Raw genomic sequence first — 25,914 nt, forward strand, 5'->3', positions numbered from 1 at the left:
ATAAAATGAACTATTACTGTGACCTTCAAATTAAAAAAAATACAAGGGAAGCTTTTTTATAAACACCCACGCAGCAGATACTTCAAAATATAGCTCACCATCTGCTGTTCTTGATTCATAGTGTGTGCCTACTCTCTACCCTTGGAACCTAAAGGCCTGGAAATTGTATTTAGCCTTTTTACTCAAACTAATAAAACTTGTCTTTAAATTAATAACTACAAGTTATAACAAAGTACTTTATTCCAAGACAACTCAAGGGGAATGTATAAGAATCAATCTGTGCAAGCAAAGAATTATAAAAGCACATCATTTGATCAAGTTAAAAATGTGAAACCTCATTTAGTATTACTAAAACAGCAATTACGTTACAGAGAACTTAAAATGACTGTGCAATCTGATTATGTGAGCATTCCTATACTGCTCTGTCTTGAACGAAAGTGTTTCTCCACTTTCTTAAACTTGTTTTCTTCCAAACACACATAAGCAAGACTTTTGATGATTCACACAATGAATCCAATTTTTCTGTTATGCCATCTGATAAACCCCTACAGAGTGCAAATATATACAGATATATTTGCCAGACCGAAAATTTGCCAATCTGCAATCTGCAGGTTTCACAGCTATCTTGCAAACTAGATTTAATGCACTAATTCTTCTATTTATTTAGGAACCTATTTTTCTTAAGCAAAGATAACTACTTTTGAGCAAGAAATTGCTTTATACTATGGTTTCATTAATTTGCATATAAATTTAAATTTAAAAATTAAACTACAGGAATGGTTAAGGATTTACCACACAGAAACGGCATTACCATAATACATAAATCAAGACAGCCGTACAAAATATTACATAATGTTTTTGTGTTACATTATGTTACATACAAACATTAGAGATTTTGTTCACAAACTAATGTTGATGCTGTTCAATGGTGAGACAGATATACGATATGCTCTGTAAAATTATTCAAACATTCAAATGCAAAAGTCATTAATGTCAGTAACAAAATTGTGGAAATGTGTTCAGCGTAAGGGAAGCTCTTTACAATTGTACTTTCTTTGGAATTGTATTTAATGAGCTTGCTTTGAATGATTAAATTACCATTCAGGTAACTTCTACATAATATGAGAAAAATACTACACCTGCATGTAAGACAACACATCCTTCCAAATTAAGTATGAGACTTTCAAGAAAACAAGACTGTTAACTAAAACATAAAATGTTATGTAAAATATTAAATGTTTTAGTTAGGCAAAAGACAAAGAAAGATATATTTTAGTCAATCTAAATGTATAAAGGTAAGATTTACAATTGTACTTTCTTTGGAATTGTATTTAATGAGCTTGCTTTGAATGATTAAATTACCATTCAGGTAACTTCTACATAATATGAGAAAAATACTACACCTGCATGTAAGACAACACATCCTTCCAATTAAGTATGAGACTTTCAAGAAAACAAGACTGTTAACTAAAACATAAAATGTTATGTAAAATATTAAATGTTTTAGTTAGGCAAAAGACAAAGAAAGATATATTTTAGTCAATCTAAATGTATAAAGGTAAGATATTATAGCACAGTAGATACAAATAAGAGAATTGAGATTTTGTCCTGCATTAAACTAATTTCAAAATACTTTAAATGATAAGTATATTTTGATAATGAAATATACTGCAAATTATTTTAAGCAATGCAGTGTTTTCACTTTCTCCAAATACTGAACATACAAACTTTAATTATACACTTTACTGAGGAATTCCTTAAACCCATTTATACATTTATAGAACATACCAACAGGCAGCAATTTAGTACACAGCACTGTGGTGTTCAGTTTTAAGAAATAAAGTTAAATTTTTTTGCATTTTTAATGCCTGCTAGCCTTTAAATCTTTTTTTTTACCAATACAACCAATACACATTCAGAAACTTAAAATAAAACAAACTGCAGAATTGTACTGAGGTGCTATATAATACTACAGTAATAAACAGTACTTCAGAATGTGTGGATGTTAGCCCAAAACTCTACCCTATCTATAATGCACTAAACTAACTCTTTAGAAGTCTTGTCCTAGTCATTTATATTATTAATTTAAGCATACATTTCAAGTTAATTACATTAAAGGGTAATTTTAAATACTATTTTTGTTAATTTCTTCCTTGTACATTGTTATATTTTTGGTTGTTCTTCCTAGTTTGAATGTTAATTGCCATCCTAATTAAAGATGAAATAAAAAAAACATCATTAGATGATTATCGTGGAACTTGTCATTTTGAAAATAGTTCCAAGATTGCAATGCATCTCTTATTACACCAGGTAATTTCTTGTCTTGCAACATTAGCAGAAAGGCAAATCAGAAAAGAGAATCATACAGACCACAAGGATTGTAACAGGTAAAAACACAAATCGCAAAAATCTCTTTACTACTGGTGCTTATGGAATATAACCAGTTAAACCTTTTTAACAATGTTCAGTCATATTTAGTATTGAAATTCTATTCCTAGAACTATTTATATAACTTAATTTGGACATTCTTCTATATTTGAGTTCTTCAAAATGGCCCCATATCCTTTTAAAAACTTGGAATTCTGCATCAGACTTCAGCTACTTTTATGGCTGCAGTGGTATTTTTGTTTTTCACTGGGTAAGATCTGAAGGCAGGAAAAGCAGCTTCCCTCCAGCGGTAGTTGCTCTGGAAACCCAACTCCTGTCACTTCCTTTTTACTCCACATTCCTGTATTTTGTAAACAGATTATAGAGCACTCTCAGGGTTGACTTCAGGTCACAGTTCACAATATCTGTGAGGGGGGGAAAATCACAAAGAAAAATCACAGCCACTATCAGTGAAAAGGCAAATCATCAATTCAGACTACATAAAATGCAGTACACTATGACAAACATGAGACAGCAGAATTAGTATTTGCTCCTCTACAGGTGTGTAAACAGGTTTTCTTACAAAAAGGCCACAGGCCATCCTATTTCTTTAAAAGAGAAGAGATGCATAGTTTTACTGAAGAGAACTATGACCTTGATAAGCCCAGCAAACACTGCAAACACCCAGTTGTGACTGGTTTTAAAGACACTGCATCACAGCTGAAACCTAATTAAATGTTATTTTAAAGCCACATTTATGAGTACCACCAGCATCTGAAAAAATATGTCAGTAAAAGAGAGCTCTGTAACTCCAGTCATGTACATCCCCCTACCACATACTGTATACGCTGTTACTGTAATTAAACAACCAAGTCTTTAAATAAAAGCTACAAAACTGCAATAGTTGAAACAGCCACCTCAAGTCATTCATTGATGCTTTAATAAAAAGTAAAAAAAAAAAATTTACAGCCTGCTGCTGAACTGTCATATGGTCCATGTGTTTCTTCTTAAGAGAATAAAAATGATCTAATTTCAAATTTGTAAGCACATTTTATTTTGCTTAAATGTTGTAATAATTATTACTTGTAAGTAAAATACCACTATTGTGCTAAAAAACATCACAATGGTCAATGCTCATACATCAAGAGGAAACAAAAAACAAACATGAAAAAAGACAAATCGTGATAAGCACATATGGAACTAGAACTGATGGGAGTCTGATTGTAATAGCTAAGATCCATATTAAAATGATTCTGAAATACCACAGGCAGGACCTTACTTAAAGGTTTGGATGTCAGATCTCATTTTACATTGCTCCTTGTATTCTGCCAACATGTGCTCATGATTTTAAGATTGTTTTGTGTGCAAATGCATTTTGTTTTAAAATATCTGTTATTGTTTCCAGTAGACATTAGGGATTTTAGAAAAAAACAGCAACCAATGTAAAACAGATTAATACGTATGGTTGAAACACATTGTTAACAGTGTGAATTAAGTCTGGACTTTTTCAGGAGTCTTATCCATTGTAAACCTATTTCATTATACGGCATAAAATCTTATGAACATTGTTAAAGCCCATCAGAAATGATTAAAATTGAAGTAACGGATACATACAAAAAAGCTATGTACAATGCAAGCTCTGAATTTTAATGCTGTGCTGTAAAAGAAAATAACTGATTCTGCACTTTGTAAAAGACCTATGTGACCATCTGGAAAAAGACCAGAGGTCAGAGAACTAAAATTTCTAAACAGCCTATTATATGCTAATTGTAATATCTTTGGTTTAGCTTCAAAATACTGTTGAAACTGATAGGGTCTGGGGGTTTAACAGTGTGGTAATGGTTCAATATTATTCTTAATAGCATTCAGAATCTTCATGTTTAAAATGTATCAGGATGTGTATGAGAAACAGTACAACTTAAAATGTATAAATGCAGTTTTGTGTTATGTTTGCCCACCATTTTAAAGTACACTATATTTTCTATATACAGTATTATAAATCATAATATAACGCTTGTAATTTATATTTTATTTCCCTTCAAATCCTATGCCAAATGGAGTGAAATAAATTTCTGAAAAGAGTATCAACTGCAACTGCATTCTTACTGATGAACACCGACGTGAAAACCTTACTGAGCTGTTTTCCTTATAATAAGGCCTGCTATTCAAATAAAAATATTCCTGATGCCAAGACATTGCTTTTTGGTCAATATTCTTTATAGAGTTTAAAAATAGTCTCGAGTCCTCCATTTTTAGAGCAGCTGCTTTTCATAACTGAAATGGAAACAGGGGTCACTCATTATTAGTGCAAAATTTAGCAGGCATAAAGGCTTTTCCACAAGGCCTTCAACCACCCGGCAGTAAAACATTTAAAAATGTGTTGGCTATTAGAAAGAAAAGAGAGAAAACCGTGAAAATTAATAAACCATGATGGTAAACCCAAAAAATCTTTTTCCTGTATGTCTGTTTTTATTTAATTCATATAGCCATAACCTTAAATGTGGTATAGTTTTTACTTAATAGGTTTTTACCCCCTTAGTACAAATGCTGCATGGAGTTTCATGCAAAGTTACACAACCTCCTACCTTCAGGTCTGGGTTTGGGTCTTTCCAGTCCACCATCCTGCATTAGCTCAAAGGAGAAGGACACATTATGCACCTAGAAACAAATGCACAGCCCTTATGGAACAGAAATAAAGACATGGCAAAATGCTGGGAGATATCTGCAATCTAATTTGCAAAGTATGAAAAGCTGTGATGGAAAACTTATGTATCCTAGTAACTCGGGCTTAAATGCAATAACAAAACTGACACATACATGGATTTAAACTTGCATGTTTCTTATAAAATTCTTCAACAATTGTTTTTTAAAGCACAAAACGTGGAACACTGAGCTGTAAAAGAGGTAGGAACTGCATGGAGGATATTGGAATAAAGGCTATATCCAGAGGGCTTAGCAGAATGCTTCATTGGATCCTGTGGAGACTCCTGCCTGTCCCATAAGAATGCCTTAAAGCGCCTTTCCATATGTGTGTGGTCTCATTTCACAAGTAACAAAGGACTGTTATGCTGCTTCCATACTGAATCACTCAGCAAAGAGCACTGATTTTCATAAAACTCACTTTATATACTGTGTTCATTCTATACTGCATTCAGCATGTGAACAGATTGCATCAGCACTAAAATGGATTAGCCTTATCCACTGAATCTGCATGGATAAACATTTTCTGTTACACCATGTAAAGCACATACTGCTGTGTTTGCAAGGAGCAGTTTAGACAGTTTGGTACAGAATCTGGAATGCTAAAACACTGACTACTTGGGAAGTGAAATAAAAAGCTCAGGGAAATTACTCTGCCTGAGTAAAGGAATAAGACATGAGGCATGAGATAAGTTATAGTTCAGTACACCTGGAAGTGCTCTCTAAAGCAGTACTGCTAGCCTGGTTAGGGCTACCCTTATTAATCCCATCATAAACAAAATCACAAAGAGTTAATAGTTCACATAGGTACTGTATAACACTGAGCAAAGGCCAAGTATGAGGTGAAGATTAACGAGCATGAAAAATAATAAGCAAAAGTCATCTGAAAACAATGAAACCATGTACTAAATACAAGAAACAGGCATTTAATTACTTAAAGGCGATTTTGTAAGTGTAATGTGGTGTCTAAGTTAACATTACCAGCAGGATGCAATATTGTACAACTGGGTTAAACAAATATTTTAACATGAAGAACACGTGATGTAAACAATTTTCTTAAAAATTTGATGTGATTTAAGCTCTCTTTCACAGAGACACAATCACACATTAAGAATAACAGTGTTTCAGTAAGTAAAGATGTTTATTTCCCTTTTGTATTTCAACAAAACGTTTGTTTTGCACTTAAATGAGAGCTCTACTTATGCATTTTAAAATACCTAAAAAGAATCAAAAGCTCTCACAGACAGAGGGCATTGCTGGAGGATCCTATGGCAGCACCTGCAGCAAACTGTAGAACAATGCAGTTCCGCTGGGTCTGGAGCATGCATTAGATAAATTATTCCATGAAGGCAGATTGAGAGAATTTAATAAAAAGGCCTTAATAATGAACTGCAGCCTCTTTTTACTGTTTTAACAAAATACAGATTAATATCCTTAAAACATAATGGCGACTGAATTCTAAAATGTCACACAGCCTTACAAAATCCCATTATTTGCAATAAAAAAAATAAAAGCAATATAAAAAAAACAAAAAAAAGAGAGAAGAAAAAGAGAAAAAAAAGGAAAGAAAAGAAGGCTCAAGAAATAAATGGAAACATTTCTATGGAAACTTTAAACCTTACTTCTGATCAAAACACCAAAAAGACAAGGTTCTGGCATCCATGAGCTAAACCAAGTGGAAAACAAACAGAGAAAGACGCAGAAACCCCAAATTAAATAGCAATTAAAGTTGTTCAAAGTTGGTTGGAAGAAACGAACAAATCCATAATCTTTAATCACTTCAATCTGGGAGTTCTGCAGTCTGTACTGTACATGCACAAAAAATGTACTTTAAAATCTCACGGATGCTAAAGTAAACGGTAAATATGCACTTTTCTTTCCTAGCCCCAGATGCGTTATTCTGAGCATCTCTGAATAGCTTCCCTCAAGGAATTGTTTGTGTCCATCTCCTGAGAACTTCAACCCAAAAAGTATGCCACAGGAAAACGCAATTGTTACAAACATGTGTTATTGGGAAAAAAAAATACAGCATGATGCATTTCGAGGACAAAGGATTATGATTCACTTATATCAATAAGAAGGGGTTTGGATGCAGTAATGCTCTTTTGTAATCTGTTAAAAAAAACTTGCAACTACATGCCAAAGAAAAAGAATTCCATAAAAATGGGAATCATAACATTTTCCAATGTCAACCAAATGTCAATACGATGTATTCAGAAGAAGAATTTCTTTTTCAAATTGAGTAGGCCTTTTTCATGATAATTGCTCCCTCTGAAACTAAACTCCAGTCCTAACATTGCAGTTCTCCGGATTTTAGAATATTAGGGTTAATCTGCGCCATCTACCAGTGTAATATTTGCGTTAAAGTTGTAACTTTCAGACTGAATTTAACTAACTTTAACTAACTCCTTGTACAATTCTCTGACGTTGCGGTTTTAAACATTACTTACGCAGTGCTGCCATTTAAAAAAAAAAACTGACATGAAACAGAGTTTCAATTGACATGACAGCAACAGCAAAAAAAAATGGATGCATTATTGTGTACATCTCTGATCAAGAATTCTAAATAGCTTTCCCCAAGAAACTCGGATTGTTTGTCTCCTGAGAACTTCAACCCAAAAAGTATTCCATGCGAAAATGTTACAAACAACATGTTACTAAAAAAAATACAGCATGATGCATTTAAATAACAAAGGATTATGATTCACTTATATTAATAAGAAGGAGTTTGAATGCATACAGCAATGCTCTTTTGTAATCTTTTAAAAAACTTGCAATTACTTTCCCCAGTAAAGGGTAAAGTTGGGGAGAAGGCATTTTAGAAAGGCAAGATTCTCACTGTCAATATTCTACATCCAGTAAAAATAAAAAAAGGAAAAATGTATATGTGTAAGAAATCACATCATTGAACATTATAAGGCCCAAAATTCACTATATGTGGTTCTTCTGGTAGTTCAGTAAAAGCAATCCTAAATTTTGTCTGACTGCGCACATCTGTGTCCTGGGTGTGGTTGTAGGGTTTGTAGTCGAGAGACGAGACATGAAAAATGCAGTGATTATTTCAAATCATGTGGACTTATAACAAAATAGCTCACAATTTTATTGTAAAGTGAAAAATGCTATTGTTTTGTACATGTTTTTGCAACTTTTGCTACATTGTTTCCCTAACCTTATCAATAACTGATGTAAGCCTGATAAATTCTTGAACAAGTTAACTTAGTGTTAGACCTGAAACACTCCAATCTCTGGAAACAGCTCCCATCCTAATTGCGAGATGTATCCCAAGTAGGGGTCCATGAATAGCATCTTTCATTTCCTTATGTACAACTGGGGAATACCACTAGGTCCTGTTAATTTATTTTTTTCAAGATGTCCTAACCCCTACAGAATCTCATTGGCAGTGTTCAAGTTCTTCGATATTCACAGAGCTCCTTCTGTAACATGGGGAATGTTAATGAAAAAAATGTAAAACAATCTGTGGGAAATATTAATTAGCATGTTTACTATTTCCATATCATCTTCTATCATTAACCCCCGTGAAATCTATTTACTTCACCTTTTACAGTTCTTTATTACTGTAACACTGAAAAAAACATTGAAAGATTTTTTGGGGGTAACCCTGACCATAACAACAAGTGCAGGCTATTCAAAACAATTTAACTCTGACATGTTTTAGAAGCAAAACTGAGCTGCTGCCAATGCAAATATTTGTTTGAAACAACTGTTGCTGAAAATTGAGGCTTGTGAAGCCAGAAAGAACCTTTTTTTAAAAAAACAAACATATACTGTTCTCAAAGTGGACCCCCGATTAAACCCTCCTTTTGGAATGCATGATGTACCATCAGCATTACAAGTTTGAATCCAAGCTGTGCTACAAGTCCACTGTGGGTGGAAGCACCTAGGAATGATGTACATTTGACTGTTTACCACACAGCTGTAATCCCTGTTCTCCCAAATGGGTATTGCCAGAAGTCACCTTCATAAGCAAAAACTAATTCTGCTCTTCTGCAGATCAATGATGACCCTCTACATTTGCACATCACAGCCAAAGTGGCCTAATTGTCTTAATCATTCCTGCTCCTTAGTAAATATAAGCATGTAAGTTTCCCTAATACAGGAACAGTTAGTGCCACCTGAAAGCAAGTCTGAATAACTATTGGATAGTCCAAACTGAATGAAGGTTTGTGAGCATGCTAAATTAGAAAGAAAAGTTTGAATTTTTCAGACAACAGAATTACTGAACGTAACTGAGCTTTTTTTCCCCAAATTATTTTTTTCACCATGTGGAGAGTCATCTATGGACATTTAATCTTCACTTAGATACTGTGTTGAATATAATATAAATAAATCACAAGCATAATGGACAAAACACATTTCTTGGAGAAGTCCAAGACATAGTGGTTTTTGGAGCACTGAGAAAGAAAAGGGAAGACGGTTTTATATTGACTGAAATTTGTAAGTTGATTTTTTAAAATAAAAAAACACTATGAAGAAGGCCAATTTTTAGCAGATGTTGAAAAGCTCTACTATTGATCTTCTGGAAATGAAGTTATAGGGGTTTTTTTTGCAACAACCTGTATGCAGATCAATTATCACAGAAAGTATGAAATAGGAAAACAAGAAGAAGAATTGCAATTTTGAAATATACATATCTTTACAGGGTAATAAAAAAGCTTTAAGGTTGGAACTGTCTTCAATAACTTAAAAAAAAACTGAGGTACCACCTACTGCAAGTTAGCCGAGCATTTTTTTCCCCCAAAATCTCTACCACTTTCAGTGTTGGCAATTGCAGGTCTCAAGGTCAATCATTTCAACATACCTTTTGATCAAAGTTTTCGGGTGTAAGGAAGAAGTTGTATAGCGGGACAAAGTATCCCTCCAAAAGGCCCATGAGCAAAACAAGGTAGACACCGTCAGCAAACTGAAGGAGAACAGAACACGCATGATTTTTTTCAGCCCAGCACACCAAAGCATCATAAAAATGTGAGCAAGTCTGCAGAAAAAAAACGCAGCTCTCTCACATTTTATTAAAAAATGCAAACCATATAATCTTGAGAGTTTGTGCTAAAAGAGACACTTCATGTTTACATTGATATTTGTCCCATTTTGAATCAAATGTAAAAACAGCCTTTTGGAGTAATATATTTAACGTTTTGACAAGATCAAATGACTGCACAAGGTACTATGAATTATGCAGGTTTCAGTCACAAATAGTCCACTTCACATCTTATTATAACATTTTGCTATGGTACAGTAAGAAAGTAATTCCAGCCACTTTCTGTTAATAACAGGTAAAAGGAGTACATTCACATAGTGATTTAAACACATTGTTTGAAGTTTAAAGAATGTGTCTAAAAGAAAACTTAACGGAGAGAAGGGTTTTTATTTAAACCGGCAAATACTATAATATCAAGTCAGAGACAGATATGAGTTATATGGATAATTATGTATCTACAGAACATTATGGTTTGTTCCTTTATGTCAGATTATTCTCTTAACAATGTGTATTTCTAATAAGAAACAAAAATGTGAATTTAGTAACATAGAAATAAATTAGATTTAAGATGTTTATTCGTGCAAGTTCTGTTCTTATCACTTTGCTTTGCCTCCATTCAAGGAAAAAAAATGTTTCTGGTTGTTCCTTTATTTCATGACTCTGTAACAATGTCACAGTGAACCCAGTAACAAACAAACAAAATACAATAACTAGATGGTTTGGCGGCATTCTGTCCCTTTTATGTTCTTACCTGAGTGTCCAGTTCGGCTACCTCCAAATTCAGTTTGTTTAAATGCTTGTTCACAAAAGTTATCAGGGTCTGGAAAAAAGCACGCACTTTACAAAGTGGGTTCACTGAGTTAGGGATCATACAAAACAGTCACACTTCCTGAACTAATGTAAGTGTTTGTTCTAATGATGAGGTATAGATAAACAAAACATACTCCAATTACAAAGAAAAGTGCTTGCAAGAGATGTAAAATATCTTGTGAATCAGTGAATCAGTGATTCATATAACTGGAATGAAATTACAAGTGTAGATAAAAACATTATATATTTTAATATAATATTTAAAGTACTCAGAAAACTGCAAAGTTCATCACCATTGAATCTGTAGGTAAATCTGTACCTTTTTCACAACGTTGAGTTTGTCTGGAGCATGATCAAATAGTGTATCAAAAGCATCCCGCTCTAAAAGATTAGAAAATAAAGAAGTTGTTATGTACAGTATGCCAACCACAGGACAATTTTTCTCATGACAGCAGAAGCGCTATAGAAATGCTTTGGTATCATTCTTATCATTTGCACAAGCTATGTTAAAACACACAGGAAATTTCACAGCATTATCACTTTTCCTGTTTCTGTTAATAATTACCCTCAATGAAACACAGCCTTCCAGTGGAAAAAACCCACAAATATGAGTAAATGGAATCAGTCAAATTTCATTTCAGTGCACTAATGCAGATATGGGATTTGCATTTATTTATGACAAGTATGAGGCTATAACTTTACTAAAGTCACTATTGTTAACTTCTTTTATTGGGGGGGTACTGCACAAAAAAACTTGTTGCTACATTTAATTTGTTGTTATTAATAATTTACATAAAATAGGACTCAGCTCACCCCTCACAAAAAAATCAATGGAATTCTGTAGAAACTGTACATAGGCTCAATAATACAAATCCAATATAGAACAAATGGTGTGGAATTCCAGAGATACTTTCACAAGGGAACACCGAGTAGTACCTGCGACTAATAAACAAACAGTAATTTATGAAGTACTTAGAGACTGAGGCCTTCCAGTAACAAAGAATCATACTTCAAGAGCTCCATATACTTGAGAATTCCTCTTACATCAAACACTGCGTTAACTACAATCCAACTCACTACATAAAATGTTTCTTTGACAACTGACAAGCTGCTTTTCAAACAATATTAAGCATGATTTTCCACAACAAGGTTTAAGTACCTACCATGCCTCCCAGATAAAGCCCTATAAAGAAGGGAAAGAAAGCAATGCTCCAGTTAAAAAAGGGACCGATTCCCATATTAGAACAATGTACTTATGCTATAAAAATCAAAAGAGTGCATTTTTCCATTTGAAATTTTACATGTGCCGTCAAACAGATTGCGTTACCAGGGGGATGTGATTAGGAGCCGGAGCTGTGTCCCTGAGAGACAGAATCAAATCAGCTGGGCAAGGCCATTATTCCAAAGAGAGGCCTCTGTCCGAGAACGCCTTTTCTTCTCTTCCAATCTGCTCTTGCAGAAACATTTTTCTGCAACGTTTTTGAGTAGCACGACAACAGCATTATGTCACAAGCTATTTTCTTTGCTAGCTCTCATGAGCCGGACATCAATTAATTGACTACAGGTTTACAAAGGCCAGTGTTAGATGCACAAAATCCGTTCTACAAAATATGGCAGAAAGCGTGGGTCTTATTACGTACTCATCAATCAGTGCTCATTTTATCACTTGAAACTTTTCTTTAGAATGAACACTGTTAGTTGACCTTTTTAATTAAAATTTAATACTAGTTTTTTTACTTTTTAATAATTTAGCAAGAGAACCTTAGAAATTGCACTGCTCTTGTTCTGAAAGCATCCCTACAAGTCCCTAGGAAAGGTCAGACATATCACATATGTTTCTCTCGTCTCTGACCATCCTTGGTATTTTAACTTGCTGTTGAGAATGGGAAATAAAAGAAATAGAGAAGCCCATCCCTAAAACTGTCTTTAGGCTTTTCTTTGACACTGGCTAAACTGTCTCAACACTCAGGTTGAGAATTCTACTGTTCTTCACTGTATTCCTTCAGGGGGTTTAACTAGAGTATCAAACCCATGGCAAAGTGATTGAATTTCATCTGGGCATCTGTATTCCATTAAGAGAAATCGCTGACTACGACAGCGCTGACATACTCAGTGTTGCCAGTGATTTCCTCCTGGATCTGGCGAGATTGAAGAATTCCCTCACGTTTCTGTGGGAAAAAGGACAAAGCACTAAATTATAGAAGACACCAGGAAAAAATACATTTATCTTATATGGATTGAATTCTCCTCAACAGGTTTATCATTTCCAATTTTTTCAAAGCACCATGGTTTTTAAAAAAAATATATCTTAAAGGATTTTATTTCCATCTGGAATTCTAAAGAGAGAAAAAAAAGTCTTGGAATTTAAGCAGAAACCTTTTATTCAGCAACTTTGGGATGCACCTTAACATTCCCAGGGATTAATTCCTTGCAAAAAAATTATATTAAAATGCTACACAACACAAAAAGGCATGAAAAACACGATAATTTTTATACCTGGAAATGAGTACTTAAGTAAATAAGAGAAGAAAAAAAATTAATTGGAAGGTGAAGATGATTAGTGCATTAGAAAGGATCACTAGAGGATTAGAATTTAACTGCAAAACGTATTAGGTTACCACATTGGACAAAACCAGGAAAATTGGAAAGGGCAGTTTACCTGAACCACCACCACTTGTATGGACACATGGTCAGGAAGCCTAATGGGGGCTCTGAAATGCTGGGACAGAGCCACCAACAAGTGCAAAATGGCCACCAAGCTCTTAGCATGAACAGCTGTCAAAGGCAAAAGAAATAGGACATCATAAAAAGCTGCAGCAACCTGCAAAATATTTTAATCCAGATTTCTGGCTTTATCTTCCAATTCCTAGGACTGCAATTTTAAACAGGGTCTGGCTATGGGTACTTCAGGATGCATGATTCTTATAAAAACTTAGCTTCACATCTATTTTCTCCAAGTCTGGTAGCTATATCATTTTACCAGGTGCTGATTAAATACTCAATGTCAAGCAAAGGTATCATACTGTACATGATAATTAAAAATAAGACGGTCTTTGTGTATATCTATATACTGTACTAGATCTTAGGAACATTTTTAGAAAAAAATAACTCAAAAGATAGATTCCTGATAGTACACAATGATTTCATCGTTATCCAAGAACAGAACAATAGAACAGTAACTAGCCTATACTAGGCAATGAAGCTGAATGACTGAGCATTTCTTAGTGAAGTAAAAATACTATTTAAGAACATAAGAAAGGTTGCAAATATCAACCTGGAATGTCCACTGAAACAAAAATATGAAAAATAGTAAATAAACCAATAAACTACTTGCTTTATTGTGTGATGACAAAATGTCATACAATTTTGTTCAGAGGTTCCTAAAATGTCTGATGGCTGATTATCTTTTGATTTGGGTCACCCAAAGGTTACATACTCAAAGACTAGCAACTTTTTATTTGAGTGCATTCATGTCAGTAATCAAAATCACCTGCGATCAGAACAACACAAATTTTACCATAGGCAGGTCTGTTGAGTACTGCAAAGTGATCAGCTAGTCCAAAAAAAGAAAAGTAATAACTTAAAGAAAAGGTTGAATTAAAAAAATGCTTCAGGGGATAACGAGGAGGTAACCTGACAACCTGGGGCATGTGGTAAAAAAAAATGGTAATCCTGCTCAATCTCTTTGCTTTGTTTTCTTATAAATCCATAAAGAATAAAAAAGCCAAAAAATGTTGATGGAATTAAACACTCATGAATGTTTAATATGAATTAAGTTAATTCATCTTAAGAAAATGCACAGCACTAAAGAAGTGCCATGCTTCAAACAACACTGATTAGTCACGTGAAACCTGTTGCAAAATCAAAACAGAAAACTGAATGAATACTGTACTGACGTTGTTAAAGGTCATTGGGTTATTTGCTGGGCTAATGGCAAAATGTTTTGTTCCCATTGATGTAAAATGTTTAATCTTTGTGAAGTTTTAAAAGAAGTCTTGAAAGAGCCACCTACAGTATCTTAGATATGAGACATAATTCGTTGCTCTTGCAGTTTTAGCTCTGTTATGGTTTAAGAACTTTACCGTCTTGGAAATCTTGAAAATTTGTTGAAAATGAAATGTCAAGCCAGCCTTTTACAAACAGCATTAAAAATGACTTGCTGATCAGTCCTCTATCTAGCCATTTGTGATGAGTTGCTGGCAAGTGCCACAGAGGTAGAGAGGATGGTAGTTGGCCAAGGAGCTCTTGCAAGACCTATGACATTCCAGGCCTCTGCAAATTTGTGATGTTGATAACAGCTGTGCCACTCCTCCAATCAGCACTAACTCTCCTGTAACACACTGTGAAGGCTTAAGGCAATCACTTTCCTAGATCGGTAAACAAAAGAAATTTCATATTTTAATTGGCGATTCCAATTATAATTTTATACATATTTCTTGTACCGTTTGTGGTATGTATGTATTTAACTCATGATCTTAGACCATGACAAGACAATCCACTGAGATGGAAGGAAAACATGATAGCGATCTCAGATTTTCTATTCACACGGCTTACTCTGACAAAACTGAAGGAGACATTTCCAAGGCTTGCTCATGTGCTCAAGAGGATAAACCCAGAATAACTATCACAAATGGAAACTACAATATCACCTCCTGACAGCTTCTTAATGTGACCAAGGCTGTACATTAATAACATAACACTTACAGTCGACATTCCACTTGATATTCCTAGGGGAGATTTTCAGAGTGTCATTGATCTTCTCTAGGACCGTCTGCAATTTCTGCTTCTGGGCAATTTCAGACTGAGTCACTTCTGCAACGTTCAGTTTCTCACCCTCCAGCTTTTCTACATGTGAAAAAAAATAGTGCTCACAACAAAAACAGATCCCAAAACAGAGTAAAATAAGTGCACACACAAACCATTTAGAACTGCTTTCTTAAGACACTCGGTTAAAAAACAACTATGCAATAAGAAGTTGTTGACATTAAGATGCAATTAATCTTTGTTTCCAAAACAAAAACTGGAATTCAAAAACTGGCTTTTTATAACCCTGCAATTTGAAATTGCTTTGATTCATTAAATGGGCTCACTGCCATGACATTGTTACTATTTCCTCTAACACAGCCTACAGTAGAGTTTGCATTGAACAGAGAAGCAATGCAGCTCAGTCTGACAGCACTATGAGCTAACAGATGCCTGGCAAGAAACCAGACTCGACCTAGGTCTATAGAAACACAGTATATGGAGCTACAGTCACAGTCTGTTATTAACAAAGCCCGGACTTGAACTGGCAACATCCTCGCAACAGGGTTCAGCTTCTTCCCCGAACAAGCATCTTTACAAACTGTGCATCCTGGCAACGAGCATTCATTTTAAATTAAACATTTTCTTCAATGTTTCCAATACCTAAGTCTTCTTTTTTTGCAAATCTCAAGAGCGGGTCAGTCAGGGTTGCAAGAAAAACTCTGCAGCACTTTGAATCTAAACTCTTTTGTTTTAAGGATAATTTGAAATAAGGACAGGTGTCTTTACCAAAAAGCTTCTGAAGAACCTGCCCATCATACAGATCCTCTGCAAGGTCTTTCACGATGATCCTTTCTCCAACTAGCACATCATTAATCCAGTCTATTATAACCTGTGAAACAAAGGGACACATAGTTAGGCTAGAAAAAAAAACAACCAAAATGACAGACTGCTAACAGCAATGTCACCCTATTTAGCAGACTGCTAAAGGTGTAAATGTAGGCATTTACAATTTTTTATTTTAAGAATGATTATCCAAAGGTATGAGAGAATAACAATGATGTTTCAAAGCACATTATATACAGTAAACCTACATCTGCAGAGTGCAATTACAACTTAAACTGAAAAGTGCGGTTTATATGGTCTACATTTTACAGAAAGTTCAACTTTGCTGCATCTTCTGCAATACGATCTGCTCAGACATTTCTGCTACCTGCCTGCCTCCACAACTTCTTATGAGACTTCAACATCGAATGAAATACACTGCTGTGGGACAATGTGCTTATGGTGAACAGACACAGAAACATGTGCTTTATGAATTCTACATTATTGGGTGGCAAAATATATTTCTCCTTGCTAAAATCTACACGACATTTTTTCCAAAGCTAATCTTCATTGGAACAGCTAGCTTTTGAAATAGCAAAAGCAGCAACAAAAACCCTGATTGAGACAAAATACACTGTACAGAACAAAAATATTAAAAATTGCAACATTGAAAAAATCAATAAGATCATATACTGTATAATGTGGTACATTAGCACCCTGACTTTACATTTAAGACATGTTCTTATTGTAACTTTAAATGGTATCTCTTTGTATTATTTAAACATCTTTGTATATTTCCAATTAATATTTCTGACTTGAGATGCACAGCAGATCACTCAACTGGTAGTATTACTTAGACTTCTATAAAAACTGTTTTAAGGTTCTTGAAGCATACAAGTTTGTTCTTCAGTCAACAAGTTAAAATGTCAAACCTTCATTAGCTCTTGAAGCTTGGGGTCATTTCTTGAATTTGGATCAACCATTGTTCTAACTTCATTCTCCTCTGCAAAAGTAAAGAATACATGAACAGCACAGATACTGTACATGACTATTTAAATATTCTCATGGCCATATTGCCCAGCATTAACATTTTTATGTTCTGTAGGTCTTACCTAACATGGTGTCTTCAGGATCCAACTCAAAAGGAATTGGGCTGAGGGGCAGATTGATGGCATTCATTCCTTCCTCCTGCAGTTCAGACACTAGGGCAAAAAACACACACAGTGGGATTCAACATACCGGTTTCATACACATCTGTCAACCTGAGAACAATACACCAACATCTACCTGCATGAATAAAAAAAAGAATGTTTTTTTTTAATAAATTTAGAATCCTCATTAATCTTTTTTCTACATTCTCCCCAATCCGGAATTGTTAATTTTTCTCGTTATGATGCATCTCAGTTGGGGCTTTGTTGATCTGTCCACCCATTATAAGATGCTGTGGAGTTTACAGTGTGTCAAAAAATGAAGGGTGCAAATAAAATATGATAGGAGATTCTGCACCAACTGGACGGGTGGCACCTCTGTCACTGATGTCACTGCAGAGCCTTCAGGCACCCAGGAAGCTACAGAAGTCACTGTGCTACTGGGACCACTGGGAGGACTGGTCCTGTTGTGTGCTACCAGCCACAGCTGGCTTCATACTCATGACCAGACAACTACTGTACATCTGTTTCACTGTTCCTACACCACTCCATCCTTTACCAATCAGATCAATTACAGCCCTTGCACCTAAAACACTTGCAATTTAACTTGCTTTCTTTTGAACAGAAGGAAACAAAAAAAAAGAATTTCAACTGTTATCAGTGAAAACTTCTGATTACTGTTTTAATTTTAAAGCTACTATAATGAATTACTTAAATCTTCCAGGAATTGTGTTATTACAATTTTAGAATATTGTTATTAGCATTTTAAAATAAACTTTTAGTAATGAGCATATACATAAACATAAATACATGTACGGTATATGTATTTATAAGCATATTATATTTTACAACATATTATATACTTTATATTGTATCTAAGGTTATCAACATTTTAAAACATAATACCTATTTAATTGTACTGTGACCTATGTATAAATATATATTTCCAAACCTATTTGTGACAAGTATTTTCTGCATAAATATAAAATATGGAGATGTAACCAAGACCCATACATAGTCACACATAAAATAGTCTGTAAGCCTGAGATTTGGAAAAGCAAAGTTTTATAGTTCTGTATTTTCAGCTTCATTTGCTTTTATTAAAAGTTCCTCTGATCTGACTTCTTTATCCAGATGTTTGCCTTCATTACAGTATTTTAGCTTGAATGTTTAAATTGCTAACTTTAACTGCCAGTTTTATGTCTTGCTGCTGACTCTTGTTTTACTGCATGTATTGCATGTAACGACTGCTATTATAAAATTATTGCCACGCGGGTATGCCAGAATTCTGCAAATCCACATGCGCAGCTGCTGAAGAAAAACACTTCAATTTTTACAGTAGCACAAAGATATCATTCCTGCTACACTGTGACTGCGGACTCACCTGTGTGGGGACGTTTTTGACAAAGACAACCCACATGAACACCATGTGTAGTCTAATTGCAGTGGCAGTGCACTAAATTGGAACAATTACCTTTGGAGTGCGCCTTAACAACAGATGATAGCACTATAATTGGGACTTACATACGGCTAATAGATGGCCTAACTGCACTTCCCAGTTATTTTTCCCAATTTATTGCACTTTCCCTCAAGTTAAACTGCGCTTGTTTTTTTTATGCTTTACAGAAGAATTGCAGCACAACGGCCTTCATGAAGAAATTGCGGACAGATAGTGCCGCACACCAGTTTTGCTCTAACAAGGGCTTTCCTCTCCAATTTCGTGTAGCTTCTGTTGGATTTGATTTAAAAAAAAGCTAGACCCTGTTTTTAACATCTAAAGATAGGCACACTCTTTGTATCTGCTCACAATGCTTGTGCAATGCAGAGAATTTTCATACTTACAGAGACCATGAAACACAAATGTTTGGTTATGTAAAACAAGTACAGTACATTGGGGGAAATATAGAACAAGAATGCTACTGTCCTTGTCCAAAATTAATGACAGACAATTCTAGAAAGTGTGTCACATTGAAAACATTTTTAAAATTCTTTATTTTAAAACTAATTTCAGAACTGCTTATTCAACTTTGTGAGGAAAACATTAATGACAATATAAAATTCTGCTTCTGAAAAGTGCGTTATTCACCAAAATACAATTTTCACCCAGGTTTCTTTGTGAGTTGCCTGAGACACTAGCATATGAAGCTAGCGCTTTGCCCCTTGGTTAGGTCCAGGGATCATTAAAGCATCTTTTTACACATGCTTCGCTGTTTCAGATGTGGGTAACTTTCTGAAAAAGATTTGGACTTTGCCCACTACTCCACACAAGGCGATTCCTTGCTTTTCTCGATTGCCAACCATAAGTATGGAAGACTCCGCTGCTCAGATCCAGGGTGATGAAAGGAGGGGGAAAGGGCTTCGATTTTTTATTTTAAGGTTTATAGAGAAGTCCCACCTCTATGCTAGTTCACAAATAATGAAAGTTTTACGAAATAACTCACACAACACTCAAGCATCCAAAGTTTAACCTATGTGTCCAAAAAGCTCTATAACAATGCATTCCAAGTTTGAATTGAAATTGAATACATAGGCCTGTATTAACAATCCCTTGATAAAATTCCCTCACTACGATAGATTCTTTTCCAGCTTGCTACTAAGGTAAAAAGACTCAGCACTTAAACTGACCTAGAAGATCCAGGTATGTATTTGCAGCATTGGTCATATTCAAATATAAACGTTTTTTATACAGACTGACATTTAAGATTTAAAACAGTTTTAAAAAAATTAAACATCTATTTTTTAGGTAGGCCACTACCTTGTCAGATATTCTTTTAGTTAAAGCAGTGTCTATCACCAGGAAATCACAATTCTAAGAAGCAGTTTAGAAGCTGGCTTCAAGCTAATATAATTTGCTATTAGTTCCATTATATTCTATTAGTATCAGTGTTGAGGGCTACAATCACCACTGCTTGAAAGTCAATTTCAATCTGACCGAAAGCTAAGCATATGTAAATTAAATGAAGTAACAGTTTTACAACACTGGGATGTGGTCTTCATTTCAGACTGCATCATTCCCCAGTCTTTGTGAACAGAAAAGATCAGTTTATGTTGATGGTAGGCATTTATTTCATTAAACAAAAAGGACTGCATGTCCTAAAAACCATCATTGGATTTGGTTTCCTGCATGATGCGAATGCACGCATTAAAGTGGATGGAAACTGCAAATTGACCATGCATGTTGTTACTGAAAAATTAGCTTTAACAATCAATGGAAGTCTTCTCCTCTTCCCTAATTACAGTTTACTTGCTTTAGAAATATTGAAAAAACATTTTTTGCGGAAATGATTTTGCATTGAAGCAAATGTCTATTGGTGGCATTTCATTTCTAGAAAGAAGTAAAGACAATTTTACCAGCTGCACTTTGCACACTCCTGCATTAAATAGCAGTCTCTGTGCCTTACAGAAATCCTATCGACCTGTTGAACAGAATGACATAGAGGCAAACATAGTACATTTATATAATACTTAAAAGAATTACTGTTTTTAACTACAGACCTGTCAATCTTTACTTTGAGAACAATCCTATTATTAAGGTAACTTAGTAATCAAGGTTTATACAAAGCACCTCTGCCTGCCCTGTTATTAAAGTCAAGAAAAGAAAGAACATAAACTCTGCAAACCAGAGGAAAGAATCTGCCACATCCAGGAGAGCAGTCTAATTATAATTATGATACTAAATTCAGAAGTTTAAATTGATCTTTTCTTACAGCATTTGTATATATAAAAGAACCTCTGTGCTTCATCCTTTTCTACACTTCAGTAAGCATTTTTTTCTCAGATTTTAAGGAAAAAAAAACCCAAACATGCAAAAGTCTCAAACACAAGGGGGCCACTTGGCTGGACATGCTTGTGCAGTTGCTTTGAGCTTACTGATCCTAGAAGCATTCCAGCCTGTGTTTTTGACGCCTCAGAGATAATCACCATCAGTTAGTCTATCCTTCTCAGTATCAAATTAATATATAAATAAACCAATAGATTATTAATACCACGCAGCAACAGCGCTGTCATCGCTCCCCAGGCAGAGCAAACGTGTTTGTCCCAGTAGGAGAGCTGGATGCAGCTTTGCCGTGAAGCGATGTGCTGGGTGGGCCTGCGAAGGGAAAGTGCTGGAGAACATCCCGTGCTGGATTTCACAGCTTCCATCGGAAGCAGCTTCTGCCACTGCTATTCCAGCTCTGTAGGTCTACATCAACAGGGGGTGTCTGTATCCTGACAATCAACACTATGATTCAGATGTGCTGACATCCCCCCGTTGATTCAAAATTAGAACACTTTATTTTTGAGACTCCTATAAGGCTTTAAAAAAAATAAAGGTAGGCAGATTCCTTAGTTTTCATCAGCACCTTCATGTGATTAGTAAGAGCAGAGACTCTTCGAGTCTTCGTTTCTCGCCATCTTGAAAAGTTATCTGTTCTACTTCTTGGACTTCATATTCAGACATATAACGTCTCAGAAAACAACGCACTTCTCCAGATGTTCTAACCAGATTTCTTTTAAAGTACCAAATACAGAAACGGAGTTTGTTAGATCCTGTATTTTAAAGTTTTCTTCACTAAAGTCAAGGGCAAGGGCACATGGGGCAAATACATATCGATAATAATGGCATGATTCACATAATGCAAAGCAAAGTCATTTCTTTAACCTGAAAAAGATTAATAATCAGTTTATGTTTTAGGCAGTATACATGCATTTCATTTTGTGCAAACAGTAAAGTAAATTTTGCAAGATCAAATAAGCTTAAATAGAATGCTGGCTTCAGCCTCGCATATAAAATTCATTACAGTGCCTTCATCGCAACCTGGCACAATGACAAACTGCTCCCTGCAACAAGGCTGTGTGTCAGTGGCTGATTTCACTCCTCATCCCCTCCTCAGATTCAAGAGGACAGAAGGAAGGACCTACCTTGGGGACACAGTGCTCCACACCCCATTGCAATCTATCCAAGGTACCATCATCTTCCCTGAACAATATGCACTGTCACTAAAATGTTCTCAACCTTTTATAGCCTGCTACGGCCTCCCACTCCTATCTGCTAGATGGATTATCTCTCTTTTTTAAGAAGGGCTGCTCTCACTTGTCAACTTACAAAAGCTGGCTCTCACCTCCATTTATCACTATGGCTGAGTCCAAATGACTGAGTGTTCATAATTTAATATTTCGCCCCATGGGACTCAAAGACTTTATATCAAATCGAATCAATCCTTCAAACATTGTGGTAAGTTCCATTTTTTTTTTCTGTGTAAATACGGTACATCTGCTGTCTCGGAGCCTTCCTGGGACATTATTGATTCAAGTGTATGAAAACACCAGCAGGCTGAAATTACAAAGAAATCTATTTGTTGACCATTAAGGATTTGAAGCAAACCTCCACGCAAATTGATATACAGTAAATATAGCTGTAGACAAAATGTTCTGACACCCCTCATTTTAAACGATGTTGTTCATTTAGTGTATTAAACATTTGATTCATTTTACATTTTGGATTATTTTGAACTTTCAGTCAACATTCAGGGAAAATATTCTGATAAATGCAATGGTTAATGACATAAAACATTACCACAGGGTGCTTTATCCTATTCAGACAACACGATTGTGAAAGTTGTGTGTCTTGGAGCAATGAAACCTTTGGAAGGACAGACCACAGAGACAATGTTGATATGCACAATGGCAGCAGACGGTGAACAGCTTTGTACAGCTGTACACCTGTTATTCCTATGTGTGGAACTTATTATCAACACTGATGATGCGCACACGGAGCTGAAGATACTCTCCATGGTGTATAACGTTGTCCAAAATAATGTTACGCCTACAGTCACATTTGTACTAAACCTTATTTCTTCACACTGCACTATTTTCAAAATAAGCTTGTTTTGAGTGAACTCATTTTATAAACACCCTCTGTATATTAGCAAAATGATTTAGAAGTGTAATGCTTAGACAATGGAGCCATTTACAGGACAGCTTTGGTGCAGTGTATAGCACAGAGATAGTCTCACAACTGCTCAGAAACATACCATACTCCTGGAAATAAAAAAATAAAAAAAGCCCATTAAAACAATTAGAGTACTCATTTGTACTCTGAACTACAGCACCTTGCTGTTTATCTTATAATTCAAATCACACAAAGGACACTTTTTTAACTGTAACAACCATCCAATACTTTGTTCTGTAAAAAACACACCAGCATTTCATCTACTGTAAAATGTCTTTTTATCTGCTCTTTCTTCATTGCTCTGCTGGCCTAGTTGCACATGTAATGAAATAACCAAATATTCTTCCATACAAGGCAAGAATGAAGCACTCCACTGAATATAAACATTACGACCTCCTGTGCTTTTCAGGCAAGTCCTGTACTGACTCTGAGGAAATAAGCTGTATGGGGCTGCTGGTAAGTGTATATAAGGGCATGGCCACATGTACTGTCTGTACAGTATGCTCTACGTCAAATCATGATTTCATTTAAATAGCTAGTAATAGTTTTCATTATAGCACTCATAATACCTGGCCTAGTAAGTATGAGTTATTAAAATAAGAGTCCAAGGTGACAATCTTTCTGTATTAAAACTGTAATGTCAGTAGCAAAAAACTCTGACAGCCAGGTGTGTTTCCTTGGAGAGATAGTGGGACATCAATGATGCATTTCTGTCATTTATCTGCAACTGGAAGTGCTCTCTTTAATCACACACTGCATTTCATCTCATGCTTTTTTTTCAGCAGCCATTTACCAATATTACCACTGTAAGTCCAGTCCTCAGCCTCAAATTACAGAGAGGGAAATATTTGTTTTTCTTTATTAGCAACAAAACAGGAAGGAAAACAAAAGAAGATGAAGTATGGAGTTATATCATTTTAAAAAATAACCCCATTTATAAACAGTTTTGTTAGGAGAGAACTGGACTGCCTTCTTTGTGGAGACCAAAGACTGATTCTACTGAGAGAGAAGTTTAAATAATAGCAATAGCAGTTCTCTCTTTTGTCTGTGGTTTAAGACACAGAAACAGAACGTTTCCCTATTAAAACAATTATCTGAAGTTCCTGCATGGTTCATTTTTGTAACTGTTCTATAACCATGGACGATCCCAAATCCACCTCTTTAGTGTGTTATTGTCCAGAGTTTTACTTCATGCACTTTTCTGTACTAGTACCTTATGTTTCGTGCTTTACAAGGCTGCGTCTAGGAAAATTTCACCGTATCCTCGTTTACAGAGGAGACTTCAGTTTACGCTATAGCGAAACAAGTTACTTAAACATGAAGCGCTACTAAGGTTTATGGGGTCAAGTTCAAAGAACATACAATCCCTAATTCGTGCTTTATGGATAGCGCAGTGCAGCCGCATTCAAAGTTTTTCAAATGCGGTTTTAAAAATATTAAGTACCGCATTGCTACTTTGTTTCTTTCCGAACCTATAGCCACATTTTCAGAAATGTACACTTCAGCACTGTAACTAAATGCTGCTGTAGCTCACTGTGAATGCCTCTATGTAAAACCTAAGAATCTCAGTTCCTATCTAAAAGCCCAGCTGCAGGCTATGAATACCAAGGCGATGATTAACCATGAACTAAAGAACTTAGTTATTAACCAAGGGGCTAGTAAGTATAAGTTATGCGGTGATAACTGTGGGTTTGTTCTTTTTTTCATTCAAAAACCTTAAGATTATGGGTGTAGAATGACGTCACGTCACACAGGAAAAAAAATCCAAGATGTCTGGGCACACCCAGTTTAAAAACTATCCAATTCGTCACACTGCATTAATTATTCTGTCCCATAAAATAACATTTAAGTGTTTTACGCTGTTATTTAAAATACCCAGTCCGTAATGTAGCAATGTAACATCATTATTCAACCAGTCAAAAGTTTTTTTTTAAGTATCTCGTATTCGCTTATTAAGGCGTGAAAAGTAACAGACGTTAAAAATTCCTAATACATGGAATCAAGCCTTTGAGCACAGCGCTACACAAATAGCGCTGTTTTATAAAAACCTTATACCTTCTTTTGCTTTTTTCCTTCTTGCCAAAGTTCCTCCAAGTTTCCCAAGAAAAGAGTCATCTTTCTTTCTTGAAGGTGGCGATTTAGGGGTCGGAGATTTTGGAGAAGACGGAGATTTCTGTGGTGAGGAAGCCATCGATGATATTTTTTTCCTGTTGTTTTTTAGAAGCAGGCGGGGGGGATTGCAGACTTACACAGTTGTCTACCTTGAGTTTAGTCAGAGTTTACCCTCTCCCAAACGGAAGCGGAATTCCAAGTTATTTGTTCAGCCTTCGGATGTCAGCTTTCCCTACAAATGAATTCCAGTTCCCTTTCTCGATCCATGTTCCCTCCCCTAC

General features: G+C 35.3%; 1 protein-coding gene across 1 annotated transcript; it reads right to left on the minus strand.

Annotated features, from left to right (window-relative positions):
* Positions 1-225: 225 nt before the first annotated feature.
* On the minus strand, positions 226-25,812 carry LOC148819511 (alpha-parvin). Its single transcript, XM_088934745.1, has 13 exons — positions 25,577-25,812; positions 17,554-17,643; positions 17,374-17,444; positions 16,406-16,508; positions 15,578-15,718; positions 13,533-13,648; positions 12,983-13,041; positions 12,037-12,056; positions 11,193-11,254; positions 10,815-10,883; positions 9,887-9,988; positions 4,953-5,025; positions 226-2,792 (listed from the first exon to the last, which is right to left on the minus strand). Exons 1-13 carry the CDS (start codon positions 25,710-25,712, stop codon positions 2,716-2,718), a joined length of 1,119 nt encoding a protein of 372 aa, XP_088790871.1. The 5' UTR covers positions 25,713-25,812; the 3' UTR covers positions 226-2,715.
* Positions 25,813-25,914: the final 102 nt, after the last annotated feature.

Source organism: Atractosteus spatula, chromosome 16 (genome assembly GCF_055471065.1).
Source record: "Atractosteus spatula isolate fAtrSpa1 chromosome 16, fAtrSpa1.hap1, whole genome shotgun sequence".
NCBI lineage: Eukaryota > Metazoa > Chordata > Actinopteri > Semionotiformes > Lepisosteidae > Atractosteus > Atractosteus spatula.